The sequence below is a fragment of the Apteryx mantelli genome, chromosome 2, assembly GCF_036417845.1.
Source record: "Apteryx mantelli isolate bAptMan1 chromosome 2, bAptMan1.hap1, whole genome shotgun sequence".
NCBI lineage: Eukaryota > Metazoa > Chordata > Aves > Apterygiformes > Apterygidae > Apteryx > Apteryx mantelli.
Window position 1 is genome coordinate 138601141 of NC_089979.1, and position 16827 is coordinate 138617967.

General features: G+C 37.7%; 1 protein-coding gene across 2 annotated transcripts in view; it reads right to left on the reverse strand.

Moving 5' to 3' along the window:
- Positions 1-11596: 11596 nt before the first annotated feature.
- SCIN (scinderin) overlaps positions 11597-16827 on the reverse strand; it is a 57096-nt gene continuing 51865 nt past the window's right edge. For both annotated transcript variants that reach the window (XM_067291636.1, XM_067291637.1), the window contains exons 14-16: positions 15616-15693; positions 14285-14345; positions 11597-13300 (exon numbers count right to left, since the gene is read on the reverse strand). In XM_067291636.1, coding sequence (XP_067147737.1) covers positions 13167-13300; positions 14285-14345; positions 15616-15693 — 273 coding nt within the window. In that variant the 3' untranslated portion in view covers positions 11597-13166. The remainder of the gene's footprint in view (positions 13301-14284; positions 14346-15615; positions 15694-16827) is intronic.

Genomic DNA, 16827 nt, shown 5'->3' on the forward strand with positions numbered 1-16827 from the left:
TTATGTCTGATTGTTACAAAGATCTCTTCACACTTTAATACAGCTTTATAATAACATCTATTTTAAAATTAATTCCACAAGGAGGATATGGGCCAGCTACTGTCTTATTGGAGGTATTTTAATTTTTAATCATAAAACACAGAAAGATTGCCTTTTGTCTATTGCTCTGGTGAAAAACAAGCAATACATAAGAACAAATTTTGATGCCCTTGAAAAGGGAGAGATACAGAGCTGCTGATTTTCTAGAGTATAGCATATCAGACACCCTGGGTGGAGAAGGAACATCTTGTAGATTATGTGTTTCTTTGGAAGAAGAGTTTTATGATATTGAGGGGATCATTAAAGAATTAAGACTAGAGAGAAATGAATATCTTCAGCAAAACGAGAATATCAGTTTCTATAAACGTATACATGAAAATGATCCACACTTTATCTAGAAAATAACTGGAGAAGTACATTGTTACATTTCTCTTTCTGTCCCTACACTTAATTTATCTCATCTACCTGCTGTAACTTGCTGTAACCTGAATTGTGAATTCTCTGGGGCAGGAACTGTTTTCCATTGCAAGTTTTCTTAGTATTTAGCACCTTGATCTTAATTAATGCCTGTAGGCATTACTGCAAAACAACTATTAAACGACAATCCAAGCTGATCAACTCCTCCCATATACTTCATGCATATACTTCAAGCTGAATGTGCAGACTGGGCAGGTGTTCCAGGTGTTATGAATGGACTAATACTATCTAAATTAGTGGGAGGGTAAGAAAGTTGACACATTCAACCCCTAATAATTGAAGGTAAGGGTGAAGCAAGGCTTAGATTATCCTTTAGAAGCCTTGAATGAAGGTGTATGGCTAAAAGTATACTTACTGCCTTTTCAAGTATGTAGCTAACTGGGAAAGGAGACTTATTTAGATGACAGGTGAATGTAATTGCAAAGTACAGCAGGTACATGTATGAGGAAACTGAATGGCAAGGGCTGTAGCCATGTGAAGACTTTGTAATGCAAAATAAGGAGATGTTTAATTTCTGTGTTGAGGTTATGTCGCGTACTGACACTTCTCTTACTTCCTATCTAACTTGTCTAAAGCTCTGAGTTCTTTCCTACTAAGCATTGCTTAACTCAGGAAAACGATTGCAACTTCATCTTCTCTGGGCTTAAAAACTTTTTCCTTCTATGATACCCATTTACCAAGGTTTGTGTACGCAGAAAATGTAGTCTGGGACAAACCTTTGTGTTTAAAGAAAAAGAAGCTGTGCCTGCATGACATGTTACTTTTTCATTGTGTTAAAAGTGGACTTTTATTTCTGTTTGGTCTGGGGATAATTTTGGATCAGGACAGGTTTAGGAGGTCTAGGCCTCCAAAGCTGCAGCCAGCCATTGTATGAAAGTTAAACAGTCCTTAGTATGCATCTGGAACGTGGAACTGATAGTGGGGAGAGAGAGCTTGAAAATGGTGCCAAGAAAGAATAAGTATAGAATGGAAAGAGAAGACTTGGAAATTTTAGTATTACCACCCAGCAGAGAGTTAGCTCATCTTCTGATACATATCCCATCACGTGCTTCAGGAGCCAGCTATCTCACAATGCCTAGATAACAACAAAAAATTCAAAGGGTCATCAAATGTCCACTTGCAAGGCTGCATGTGTACATCAGAAGAAATCTTTCATGTGGAATTAGTCATGGAAATTAAAAGCTAGCAGTTTATATGAGTTTAACTGTATAAAGACATTAAATCAGAACTTCCAGTTAATGCTGCTTATTTCGAGATAAATTCAGTTCAATGATATGACTTTGTTATACAAGCACATCTAGTGGTGCAGCAGATGATAAATTCTTTCCGAAGCAAAGATAGTGGGCTTGAAAGTCCTTGGTCAGATAAGCACAATATTCCTTTTGTTTTGGCTGAATACCAGTATTCTATAGAACAGGCTAATGACATTTATTATCCAGTTCAATAGCTAATAACCATAGCAGTTTAATACACCGTATGTTGTGAGTAACATGCAAATAGAATGAAAAATGGAACACAAGACAAACAGCCCAAATCCCATGTACCACAGATGCAGAGGGATACAGCCAGAATTACAGAATAGTAAAGGATGGAAGCAAATATTAGCAAATGCAGATGGAGGGAACGGAAGAAATCAGCTGCATCACAGAGCTGAATTAATTAAAAAAAGAAAAAAAGAATGAAGTCAGGAGGAGAATGAAATTGTAATAATGACAATGTACTGCCAGCTACCTGTGGCTGGCATGTAGTGATGGGATTCAGACACATTCTTGTTTGTGGAAGATGCACGGAAGTGATCTCACAGCACCAATTCTTACTGCTGCATGGGGTAACTGAGCAGATTACTCAATGTGCAGAGAAAAGAAAACTGATTGCATTTCAGTATAATGATATGGCAGACTTAGGCTAGGGTACAAGATAATATTTTAGAATTGCGGCTTTGTTGAATATATTCAAAGACTGGAATTATTTCTGATCCATTATACCCTAATCTAAGATTATAACTAAAAAGTATTGCTAGGAGATGAAGTCATTTGCTTTGAAAAGAAGATCACATTCTTATCTAAAAAACTATAGCACAGTTTTACCATGGATTTTGAGAAAAAATAGAAAATAAGCTGTAACGATGAAATTGCTGACAAATCGCAACACATGAAATTTTGCTCTTAAGACTGACTCTTAAATTGACATACAAAATGTTTTGCATAAAGAAGCCTTTTATCATCTTCGCTGTGTCTGCTGAATTCTTTTATGATAACTTACATGCTGCATGAATTATTTTCCTTTGATTATTAAAAAGTAGTTAGTGGTAGAAAATCTAATTTATTTCCTCACAATAAATAACAAAGGTTAGAGCAGCAGGAGATGGAATTGCTGTGTGTTACAGTTAAAGTTACTTCTCTGATGACACTAGTTAATTAAACCTGTTCTCATTTCATAGATATCTGCACATGAAGTCTAACATTTACATTTTATTGCTTCCATTTTCATGCAAAACACTTATGCTGACTAACAAACAAAATGCCTTGTTCTTTAGTAATGACAGTCACACAGAGTTGCATCTTGAACGTTGCTGAGGTCTGTTAGCTGAAAAAAAATTATGATACTAACTCGTAACTTTTCTTAGTCATAGTGAACAGGTGTGTTGTCTCAGGTGACTGAAATTGTGATATCCACCTTCCAAGTTCTGCAGACTTTAGTTGCTTTGTCTTTTAACAGGATGGCTGTAATGGCAGAGACTCCGGGTTTGCAGAGCATAGAGAACAATCTGAGCACTTACTGTATGTGTGGATATGTGTGTATAGTACACGTTCTTCCTGAGATCAGATGGAATACATCACAACAGCTAATTTCCCCTGGCAGCATTTATGTGTTAAGGGCTAGTATTGCAAAACTCTGTACCGTATTGATTTTTCACTTAATAGCAGCACACAAGCAATAAATGTTAAGCATAGATCCTGTGCTCACATAATACAATGATTAAAATTTCAAAATCCAAATTCAGAAATGTAATTGTATATGGGGCAGTTTTTAAGAGCGTAAGAAAGCATTAATTGTTGCAGGTTTTCCTGGTTTCCAATCTCCTTGCCCCTACTTCATTAAGCAGCTGGCTCTAAAAAACAATAAAGATATTTATTTAATAAATGAAAAATACCTCCCACCTTAATCCTTCAGTATGTGAAGTTAGACTTCCACAACAAGAAAAAATTCAAAAAGCTGTTCTATGTGTGATATTATATATGAGCTTTACAACTTTGGCTTGCGTATTTTCTTTGACAGTTTTCTACTGATAGAAGATAATCTGTGCTTATATTCACCACAACAATTTCCCCCCCTCTAAGTTTGTGCCACAATTCTTGTGTGTGGTTTTTTTTTTTGGGGGGGGGGGCAGTATTTTACTGTCTTGAGTCAAACGTGCTTTTGCTGGGAACCCTAGGCTACTCAGTGCTCCCATTCTAAAATCTTGTCAGTTATGGCACTGGATCCAAGAGCTTTATTTCTTCCCAGTATTTGTTTCCTCAGAAAAGCCATGAGCACTTTGAGGCTTGTCTGTGTGCCAGAGTTACTCTAAAGTACTTTAAAATTCTATCAAGTTGAGATTTCAGTATAAGCTACAATCTCTTTACAATGCTTCTTTTGAAGAAGGTTACACAATTTTTACATATAGCACTTTTCTTTAATACAGTAGAAGCAGTTTGCAGGCTGATTAAAAGTACTACAGTTTCAAATACAAGGGCAGTATCTGTTTTGTTCTGTAACCACACAGCTGAAAGTGTTTTTCCCAGTCCAAAATAATAATGGGAATATCAATAGTAAATCAGATACTGCTGTTTGCTTTGTGATATTACCAGCACAGAGTAATAATGAAGAAAACTAAATGGGAAAGTGCAATTAAATTTTGCTTTTCTAAAGAACTTTCTCAATAATCTGTAAGTATTTAACCTTTATAAAGGTGGTGAGATTTGCTGGAATTATAATAGGTGGGAGAAACAAATAGACTTGGGACATCAGAACTAAGGAGGTTTCTTTTCCTAGGACTTTATATCTCAGTTGATTGACCGTAGTGGGAAAAGAGATGCAGATGAGATGAGGCATTTTGAGACTGTAATACTAATAAGGGCTTTTGATCCTCTAGATTCTCTAGTGTCTAATATACAGTACAAGAACAGGGCACTTGTAGCTGCTCTTTCCTTGGCTCAACCATGAAGTTTCACAGAGAAACGTAGAAATTTGTCTTTAAGACCTCTAACCCTCTGCTAAGTTCAGTTTAGCCAACAGTTTTAAGAAATTATTATCTGGGGCCGGATATACAAACACACACATCCTATTTAGTATTCTATAATCTTATTTCTGTGGAAAGTCAAGCCAAAAAGAAACATAAAGTCTTATGCTATGGGTATGTTTCACTAACTGCTAGTTGGTGGGTGGATGAAACATTCATTTAAACCAGTTATTCCATAATAATCCATCCACTTACAAAAGTTATTCACTTAAAAGCTATGCTTTGCCTTTCAGGCACTGCATATATCCAAAAGGAAATCCAAAGATAGGAAGAAGTGTATAGCACTTGGTTCACAAAGTAAGACTTAGCATATAGGTGATGTAATGTTTACATAAAAAGTATAGTGCACTGAAACATGCTATGGGAGAATACATCACATCAAAGATCACCAAAAAACCCCACTCCATCTCTGTTAGTTTGCAATGACCCACCAGTGCCTGCAGCTGGTAGGGGCAGGAACATGCGTCTGTATCTTGTGTGCATAGCTAGCTCTTGAGTGAGTTCTAACCCTTTTGGCAACAGCTGAATGAAGATGCCCGTCCAATATACAGTGTCAACTATAAAAATGAGCAGGCTGTTAGTCTGTAATAACTTTGTGTAAATCAAGTTAAGTGCACACTTTGAAGAGGAAATTCAGTTGCTCATCTCTCCTTAAAAAAGGCATAGCAGCAATAGAAAAGGATTACATGTGCTTTAAAAAATCTCAAGTCTTTGCTTCGGTGTATGTAATGTTGTAGGTAATGTAGTGATAATGTCACAACTTCTTGAGCATGGTATTAAGAGACAACAGCTAATGTAAATCACTGCTGAGGCAGTGAAACAGAGCACAAATGATTTATTTTATGTTCTCCAACTACTGTTCTGTGATTTACCAGTGGTCCTAATAATACTTCCTGGACATCTGTAGAACAAATACACAGTATATGGAGTGTAGTTAAGCTCAAGCTCTCTGAGAGCATCTTTTTCTTAGGTGATGGTCCACAGTTTAAGACAGACAGACCTACTGGCACCCTGGATGATACACTATTTTTAGTTTGGTTTTTGTTTTATTTTAAGGAGGCAACAGTTTATTATGAACTTTAGTCAGATAACTGAACTCTAGCGTAGTTGTAATTTCTTTAATGAGGTGATTAATGGTTAACAGTGTTCCTGAAGATAATCAGCACAATATATGCATTAGCAGATTAATTAACTCAGTGTTTTGTGAACCATGGTTAAACTGATACAGTCAATTGAGTGTCTGTTTACAGTTCACTAGTCTCATCCTCCACAGTGCTTTCCTCACTTCCTACCAAGTTGTGAGGCGTAGGATTTTTCAAAAACTGCATCACCGGACAGATCTGCAACTGGACAGATCTGCATCTGTCTCTTAGTCAGTAGGCATCTGAAGCATGCAGGGGAAAATACTTCATCTGGTACAGTGAAATATCTCAAAACACAAATTTTTGGACAGAATGAGATATGGCCCAATTCATTGCTATTCCAAGCAAGGGTAAACTTCTTACTGACTTTTCAGTTGTGGGTTTACTGAGGACTAGGAGTTGTAAGCCAAGACTTCTTTGCCTTTTCCCTAACATAGCAGTAGCAATGCAGGTCTACAGTTTTTCCAGGTGTACAGCAGTTGCATCCAGCCTCTGAACAAGTCTGGATTTTGACCAGCATGATAAATTCTTTTTTGGACCAAAGGTGTTAAAAATCGGCTTTACAGGAGGGAGAGGAGAGAGCAAATACTCCCTTGCTTTGATTCCTGGTGTTAAAAGTGCACTTCAGTCAGCAGAAAATGAACCAGAGCTAAATGTTCTAGACTGGATTTCCCTCAAGTCTAAACAAAGTTGTTTGGCTGCAGGTGATAAGAACTACTGTACAAAGTTTCAGTGCAACCAAAGGAGTTTTGTTTTTTTTTCCCTAGGGTCATTGAGAGTTTCACCAACTAGCCTAAACTGCTGCAGGAAGGTTTCAGTCTCTTACATGGACACAAAGTGGGCATACAATACTTTTGTAAGTACTGGATATTTGTTGCAGTGTCTAGAACTTCAGGCATATATGTAATTATTCTTCTCAGTTGCAATACGTAGAGTTCATAAGATCTAGTGAGAAATCAGAGCCTATTATTCTGTGTGCTATGTAAACATAGCAAAAGGGAAAACAGCCCTTATCATAGGGAGTTCACAAGCTTTTACTTTGGTTAGTTAAAAAAGAAGGAAGAAACAAACAAAAGAAAAGAGGAGGATAAAAGGACAAGGTTTCAGGGAAGACCAACAGTGCATGGGTGGGGAGCTGTAATTTCAGCTCATTGCTCAGCTATACTCTAGAACTGTTAAGTCTTATCAGCCCACCATCTGTTCTTTTTAAGATAAGGGTAAATCTCAGGATTACTTCAATGAATGCAAGATTGAGCCTGCTGTTTGCTAAAGTTTACAAGCTGAATCGAAGATTGACTTGAAAGCTGATCATCAATGTGCTAGGCAGAAACCCTTCTGTTGCACTGCTAGGTTTCAATTCTTGGATAGAAACAACAGCAAACTCACTTTGAGGAATATAGCATAGCTGTCTGTGCAAAACCATTTTTTCTTTCATCTCACAGAGAATATGATTCAAACAAACCATATTATATACATTCCAGTTTCATAATACTGAAAAAGACTGTAAGTCTTTCAGAGAATCTGGCAACTAACAGCTGTTGCCACTGAAGTTGTAAACTCTAGTTATGTAAAAACCTGCCAAAAATTAATTTTTAAATACATACATTTTTATGCCTTATGTTGACATCTCAGCTTTTTTATCAGAATATGGGGTTCTCCTCTTTTGGCTCTGATGGGCACATGTAGTGATCCATATTATTAAGCACAACTTGTATTTCTAACAGAGTTTAAAAAAAGAAAGGCAAATATACAAATCTAGGCAGGAATATTCTGGTTGGCTGAAGTTTTAATCATGTCATTTAACTCCAGTGGATGTATATAATGCTGCAACAGCCAGTAATTCTGTATTCTGCAAGGGTGAGCTCCACAGTTGCCTTCTCATCTTTGAAGTTCTTCTACACTTCTGTCAGGATAGGACACACAAGAACGATTAAGGAAGATTCCAGGTAGAATTGTAGGAAGCAGAAGAGGCAGCAGGATGCTATAAAGATAAGGTGTTTTTTGTTTTTTGTTTTTTTCAATTTACTTATTCTTTTCAAGACCTCACTACTATGGAATTTGCTAGGATATAAAAGGAAAAAAAAGTCAGTAATACATCTCTATGTAAGGAGAAAAATAAGCATGGACATACTATAAGCAGAAACGGACTATTTAGGGAATTCTTCATATAAGGTCTTTGGATCTCAAATGGTGAGTAATACTATACATACACAGAACATGAGCTCATACAACCCCAATCTGGATCTTCAAAGGAAGCATCAGAGAGCTTCAAAGAGGACAGTGGTTGCATCCCACCCTCCTATTTCAATGATGGAAGGCCTCTGAAACCGTAGGTCGCTCTGCTAAAGCTTAGTGCTAAGTCTTAGAGAGCTTACCTGCTGAGTTTGACTTCAGAGCCTAGCCCTTCTGTTTAGGAATACTGACATCTGCACGGTCTTTCATTTCAGCACAAATCTACATAGAGGCTTTTAGGGGAGCAACACTGCTCTCCCTTCAAATCACTGATCTTTGAGTCTTTGCTGAGGACTGATTGAGGGCCCAGCAGACCAACACATAAAGTGTACAACTTTCTGAGTTCTATGTCTGATAAAACAGAGTTCAGATAAAACAATAACTATTTGCAATGACCCTGCATTCCCTAACTCCAGGCTTTTACTGTTATTAAACTATACCATTCTTCCTTTTATGTGAAACCAAAAGCAGTAGCCAGAAGACTTTTCAACAGTGGAGAAACCATTAAAATGCAAAACCCAAAGCTTCAAAATGAACAAGATATTCAGCAATTATCTTAAGACTTCCTTCTGTTGACAGCAGACAGCGTTCCTTGTGGTTCATGTATTTTGCAGTAGATCTCTGAATTGAAACCGTATCAGTGGATGTCTGTTACCCAGTATAATTCAATAGCAGCAGAACAAAGATCCAATAAACTATCCATAGTCACAGTCCTTGAGTAGCCCAGAAAACACCACACTCACTTGCCAGAAACAGAGTGAGCAGTAGTGCAGAGAGGCCTTTTGACTTTAACAACAGTATCAGGAAAATTTGAGGGCAGAGAAGATCAGAAAAGCTGACAAACTAAAAGCAACTATTCTCACTCTCTATGGTCAAAGCAAAGAGGAGCCTGAGGATTTCACTATTGGTTTGTAAACACAGCTGAACCTTGTCTTCCCCAACACTTGTTATCCCCAGAGCAGCTGCTCCTGAACTGGAGAAAAAATCATATGGATCTAGTACAGATGCAATTATGATTATTGAGTGATCTGACAAAGCAACCCTGAACTATGCTCTGCAGATTTTATTTTCGCTGGCACTGTGTTGGGTCATGAAATCTTTACTACTCTGCCAAGGTGGCTCCAGGCCTTTCTTTGCTGCCCCTGATGCTACCATCAGTGGAGCTGCACCAGTGTTTGAGTAGTGCAGATAAGTCTTCAGGGAGCTGCTAGCATCATAGCTGCCCTGTTACTAACCTTGCTCTGAGCAAGTCTACACAGCATGGCACTGATAACTGTGACAGCTGTCTGGATTATGATCAGTATGCATGGAACGGTAGCATCAAGAAGTCAGGCACTAGGTCAGGCATTGTACACACATACAGTAAATGACAGTGCAGCTTAAATAAGCAGAGAAAGGATGTAAAAAATCTTCACTTACTGGGTGGAGGATGGAAGCACAGAAGTTCAGCAATTTACCTCAGGTTACAGAAGGCTGCACAGACCACAAAAAATGCAGATTACCAGAATCCTTGTCTGCTGCTTTAAATGCAGGAAATTTTTCTATTATCTTTCCTCACACAATCTTAAAAAAGATCACCTGGGGCTTTGGATACATTAAAAGCTCATGATTGTGCCTTTCAAGTTCAACAACTGATTTAAAAAAAAGAAAGCATTAAAAGAGAATTGGCTGCACATATTTCAGCTTATAGAAAGATCCCTTTATCCTCAAGCAGTAAGGAGAACTGCACATTGTGCAGGACAGCACTTGGAGCAAGAAGGGAGTGTATAGGTAGGATATTTAGGTAGCAGATGCTGGAGTATGTCTGTGAATGCTAGGACAGGACAGAGTCTGGCATCAGAAGGTGTGTGAGATATCTATTGTTGACTGGGAATATCTAGGAAGAACATAGGGGATTGTTGGAATGGGCTTCTTACTTGTTGTCTTTGCTGATAAAACATTCATTGCTACTCTTATCTCCTTCTCCCTGATACAACAACTAACTTCTCCCTAAAGTCCAATAGGAGACCACCTAATTAGTGGAAGGAAGGACAGACAGTAATCTTTGGCACCAACAAAGAACTACAGCCTTACTCATACTTCATCTGATTAAATGCAGAATCAGCCATGCTGCTATGCTTGTTACAAGAAATTGAGGACATTCTGCACCACCTCTGTACAAATCTAAGCCCAGAGGGAAACGTGTATTAGGTTCCTCCTAGGAATCAGGATTGTTGCTATAACTGCTTCTAGTGTAGTAAGGACATCAGACAACATAAAGCATGGTTGATTGGTAGGTAAGTGATGTTAGAATCACCTGACCACATTCAGCCTTGATGTTAATATTTTAAGCACCTGTGAAATCCTTTAAAGAGTGACATGGAGAGTTACTTTCTTTTAGCATTGATCAAGATATTTTGTTCATTACTGTTAAAGCAAATGGCCCTGTCTCTGGGCTTTGCTGTTGGATGCTGTTCAGGTTCTTCCAGCCTCACTGCTTGGTTTCCCAATACATTTATTCCTAAAGGAACATTATGCACACCTTCACAGGCCCTGCTTACCCCAGTTAATTTTCTGAAGCATCTGCCTGTTTTATATAATTGAGAACATTGTTCAGTTATGAGCTCTCAGTGATCTTCTCAACATTAGTAATCAATGTGCCAGGAAAATATATTGTAACACCAAAATGTCCAGGCCAGGAGACCACAAAAACTTCTCTGTCCTTTGTAAGGGAACTAAAAACAGGCTTTCACAATGTTGCAGAGTATGCTGACACAACCCCATAAAGACCACAGCACTAACAGTGTTCTGGAACACAGTTAAAACATTTATGTACAAGGAAGGCAAATTTTGTTGTGATATGGTTAAGGAGCTAATGTAATTGTTATTTTTAAAAAATAAATAATTATGTATTCATATTTATATGTCAAAGAATACCATCAGATAATTACAGTTTTTTCAGTGACTCTGTGGAGCGCACTAGCTGAGTGATTGAAAAGTTCTTCATTCTGCTCCTTCCAGCAGGCAAAGGATATCTCTTCTAGTCTCACAAATAAAAGCAAGACTCATCCTTTAAAACAAACATATACCAATTTCCTGCTATTTTATAAAATAATCATTCCTATAGCCAATCATTTTTGTAAACAGAAAATTATAAAGCCAAAGAGTTTGACAACAATGTTAGTTTTTCTTAAAGATGAAATTATATGCTAACAAGCACCCAGTTCTTTGATATTCACACATATTTGTAACATTAAGTTGTTCAGAAGAGTTAAGTCTCTATTGGCTAAAATGGCACCACAGTAAAATATTAAGTGCATTGTCCATCTAAAAAGGAAGGCATCTGCTGTTTTTTTTAGCAGGTTTTGCTAGACATCAGTGGAAGCACTGACTAACAATATGCCAGAAATAGGTGGAGGTAGGAAGATAAGGTCTACATATAAAATACACTTTTGTAATTTTATTTTAAATGAAATGACATCCAAATACAGCAATTATATTAGCAGAGTTAAAAAAAAAATGTTTACAAATGCTAACAAACTTCCAGAATTAATCTATTAGAGTCTCAATTCTTTTTTTCAATGATTTTGATTATAAGCTCAGGCTAAATTCACCTTTTGCATTGCTCAGATTCAAAATCACAATTAATCAGTTTAACAAAATACAAAAATGTCTAAAATTTCATTTTCCAAATTAACTTAGAAGTACCAAAAAAAATTAAAATGCCTTAATTAAAAAGCCACATTAACATGATTGACAGCTGTACAAATTGTTTTCTAAAACAAGCATTATGGGATAAGTGTTCAAAGCAATGTTAAAGATTCAAAGCAGAATTTTTCCCACTGCCCTTAAGGAGACTTGTGTGGCTAAACTACAATAAAAAAATACTTTGAAAGTCTACTCTTAGATTCACCAGAATAAAAATAATCCAAAATAAATGTGTCTGAGAGAAAGAGAGGGCAATATTCTATGGTGCGTACTCAGATTCCAGATTCCCAGGATGTGGAATGCTACTGAAACAGAAAGGGGTTGAGGTTCTTGATATATGTCCAAGACCTGTATAGAAAATGAGTAGAAACACATCCTGTACCTGACAATGTGAGCAATTATACACTGGAAAAGAACTGAGCACTGCCGAGTAAGGCAACCAAGACAAAGTATAGCTTCATTGCAATCCAGGGAAGGCAGAGTAAGTATTTTAAGAGGTGTTACTTCTGCTACCCTTTAAAAGCAGTAGTGGATTAGTATATGTTTAAAAGCCGCGGTTAAGAGGCCTGGAACTGGAGGCTCGTTCACACTGAGAAATCTAAAGAATCTAAAGATCTAAAGAAAACCGTTACTGCAGTCCCTCGCAAAAGCCTTTGTTGACATCATATTCTTGCAATCATACAGTCCTAAGCTCAAAATGCATCTACTTACTAGACCAAGTATAGCAAACAAACATGACAAACATAGCTTTGTCAAAATACCCACCCCATATTTGCCCCCTGCAAGACAAAGCTCTCACTCTGGATCAAGCATCCTTTGAAATTTTATGTAAGTGAGCGTGAATATTTTGGCGTATTAAGTCCTGCCCTTGCAGCAAATGTAGAACTAGTACTTTATTGGGCCAAATTCTGTGCAAAAGTATGCTGACCTTAATCTGAAGTAATTTCTTTGGCATTGGTTCGGATTTTTAAATGAAGGCATGCTTTGTTCCAATTTAGCACATAAAAATTAAAATGAACTGATCTACAGTATTTGTTTGAAGAAGTCATAAATTAACCAAAGTATTGGTAGTGCTTTGCATATTTACTACACGAAAAGGCCCACCCACCCCATTTGACAGGTTTATCATTAGCATTTAGCCTTCCCAGTACGGAGAATTTCCAGGTTATTCATAGAAATATATCAAAGCTGGAGAAAGAGTAACAACAGATGCATCATAGTGTTGCATAAACTTATGCTTAAAAATACTAGAAACTAGCTGTGCTCTGATCATTCTTTGGCTTGAAGCTGAGGCATTCTTGGATAGATCAATTTTTCCATTTATTCGAATCCCAGGCCAGGAACCAGCCTGTGAACGTAGGGGGTTCATATCCTTGCTTCACAGTAACAATGGGGGTCCCCTTATCTCTTCCAGAAGGATCTGTTTCAATATAGCGCTTGGCTAAAGAGAAAGAGGAAATAAAACATGTAAAATATTAGTTCATTCCTTTGGTATAAAACATACATCAAAAGCCTAGTAAATGAACCCAGGGCTATTATAATAAAGTATTCAATTAAATTATTTCAGAGGCGATGAAATGACCAAGTAATTGCTGATTTCTCCCAGCTGCCAGTGAAAGAATTTTCACAAGATTAAAACAGAGTGATCATTACTCTAATCATTTCCTTCCCACAGACCAGTGCTTTGGCTCTGGAGCAGGAGAAGGCATTTGCTGGTGCTGTGCAAATGCACAAGCTTTGTTCCCATTTCTCCTATGTGAGACCCTCACAGCTGCATTCAGTATCGTTTCCCTCAACATCGCAATGTGATGTCAGCACATATCAGAAAAGGGACTGGGTAACCTTAGTTGTACTGGGGAAATGTCTGCAAGCGTTTTTAGCAGGAACTTTGTCATGACAATTCAGCTTTGTGCAATCACACCTGAGCTGACACATGATTTTTTCAAAGAGGTGCATTCCAAATAAGTTGTCTTGGTTTGTTCTGGGATAGAAATTTCTTCTTCCAAATTTAGCTAAGTAAAGGGTAGCAATGTAAGGACTTGAAGATTTGTCAGCATTCCTTTGACTATAAACATTAGTGTAGGGTACAACTCAGTAAATATCTCCATTTGAAATTCCTGCTCTTTTTCAGTGAAGGTTCTTTTCATGGAGCTCTCCTATATACTCTCTAAAAAGCCCTGCAGCCTAGTAATGCTATGTAGATTAATTTTACTCTTCATAAACTTGCAGATAAGAAACATAGAATGAGTTTTAAATCACATTTAAAGGAGAAAATAATATTCTGTAGGGTTAAATCCTAATAAGCTCAATAACCCCTTTAAACAGCACTGTAAACATAATTATTTTTTTCTATATCATCTTTTTCATTCATTTAAGTACTATTGATGCTACTTCACTCAGAATTATGTCAAATTGATTTTCTTACCAGATTTAACAGATTCCTGTCGCTCAGTTTCATTAGCATCTTTCCCAATCCAGACGAAAACCTACAAATAAATTGTCATAAGGATTTTATGTACAGCAGGTAAAATCCAAAATAGTTGATTCCATTAGGAGAAAGAACATGCACTATGAAAAGAGATACACAGCTGTCATATACCACCTTTATTTCTTTTCCCTTGCTCTAGTTCTATACTCAGAAATCTCACTCCTCTCTTGACACTGGAAGGCCTGACTTTAAGCATTCTGATGAAAGGAACTCTAGTTACCTTTTCCATGGATGTCTTTTACAAATTGGCAAGCAAATTACTCTTTAGGTGCAGGTAAAAATGCAGAAAAGGAGCTGTCCCTGGTTTGAATTCTGCGTAGACATTAACACTTGTGCACTGTGGCAGGTGCTACCCAGGGTAACTGCTACATTCCCCACTGAACAACCCAACATCCAGAGTCTAAATCAGCAATCCCCACATTTTTTTCTTTCAAGAATCCTTTTGGAAATCAGCAACGTTTCCGGGGCTCCTTTCATCCTGAGCCAGAATGTCCCAACCACTTCTGCACATCTCTTAATATGACCTTCCCCCTTCTCTCTTTCGCACATGGACTTGGACATTCCTTTTCATTTCCAGAAATCTCAGCCTTTTTTCCTTAGGCTAAAGAAGACAAGCAAAACATGGGAGCCATGGCCTTCTCCCCCTTTCACTCCAACAGGTGGAGAAATGGGAAAAGGATTATACTGTTAGGAACAGACATACTCTCCACACTCCCAGTAAGTCTCCTGTCATCTGAAAAGCTCTCAACATTTTCAATTTTCAGTGAACCTGGGAAAATGATGGAGACGATTTCTGTCATCCTCCACTCGGGTCTTCTGAAGAAATCACAGTAAGGGTCCAGTATTTGGCCCCTCCTCTGGTAAGTTTTTTTCCTAGATGCTGCTACATTGATTTTATGGCTTCTGAATAGCATTTGCAAAATAACTTTCTTTTTGAAAATTAATAAATTTTACTGATAAAGTCAGAACATTATTGTGAGCTTCTCAGAACACTGATGGGGCTTATACTCTTGCAGCCTTCTTTGGTTTTAACGGGAAGTGCCTGCTGTGATCTCACATTATGGTTGGAAATTCAATCGTGTATGTTCGCACTAGCACATCATATAGCACAAGAGAAAATATAGCTCCCTCTGATATAATTTAAAGAAAACAAGACCTCTTCCATTCTCACAAACATGACTTTTTCCTGCCGTCTTACATTTTAGGTGACTGTTAAGAATAAATTCTTCTTATTACCACAAAAAGCAATGGTAAAGTACAGAGCTTACCTGCTCCCAAGCATCCAGCAACATGACATCATCTTCAGCCAAATCATCCTGAGTGAATTCTCCTGGGACTTCCTCAATCTAAAAGGGATGTCACATTTTTTTTTTTATAATCTGTCAAGATATTCTGATTTTGGAAAGAGCAAAGATTTTTTTTAAAGGGTTAAGTCTAGAAAGTGCCATGCAATTCTTTTTGCTCCTATAGGGTCAAGCCCCAAATTGATTTGATGAATGTGTGAAGAATATTACACTGAGAGGAAACAAATCACCTAACTGCATGTCCTATAAAATCAGCTCTCAGTTTGTCAGAGTTGATGGGATATCCTCAGGAGAGGCATAGGTTTATATTGTAATTGTGACTGTTGTAAATTGGGACTAAGGGCTGCCCGAAGGGACAGGGAAATTTCCATAGAGTGACTTGCACCAAACTAAATCAATCTTAAAGCTGGTATATTCATGCAACTTAGATTCATTAATAAGGAAAAGAAACTGCTTATATTTGCAGTGGATGAGCTCAGGGGTGAAATACGTATCCAAGCAAACCTTCCATTGACTTGAAAATGGGACATTCTACTTGACTAAGCCATTGAGGATTGGTCCCCAAAGGAAAGGCAAATTGCTAACTTATTCCAGTCATTTACAGTTAAGTAGAAAAGCAGTTTAATCTTCTTCTGTATCAGCAAGAGAGATAATAATTTAGCTAGTGGTCAGCCTGCTACCTTTAAAGTGGATTCAAGGGTTGGGCTATGCTTGGTCATACGGGAGCGCTAAAGGGCCTGTAAGCAGATGGTACAAAAGATGTGTTCCTTTCCCCACTCCCCTGGCCTTGTTATGGTGGCCAGAAGCTCAGAGTGATCTGACCTGCCTATTCTTCAGCTGAGCCCTAACTGTGATGGTTCTGTTACTAGGGAGATCCTACAGGAGACAGGGGATTTCACAGAATTTGGAGGGAATTTGAAACAAAAACCAAACAGTCCATAACTCCCAGCAGACTATTACAGAGAAGCTGGTTCCTATTATTGTATTTTACGGGAGTGTTTTAGAAGCTTGCTAGAGGAATACACTTTTCTACTACTCTCATAAGATTTTAAAGTCCTTATTAAAGGATCCTGTTTGTTTTATCCTTCTCCAAATGAATAGGCTGTTCCTTAAGGAAACTGCAGAGATCGTAGCCAGCTATGTTCCTTACCTAAGGACTAGGGCATCCTTGCCAAA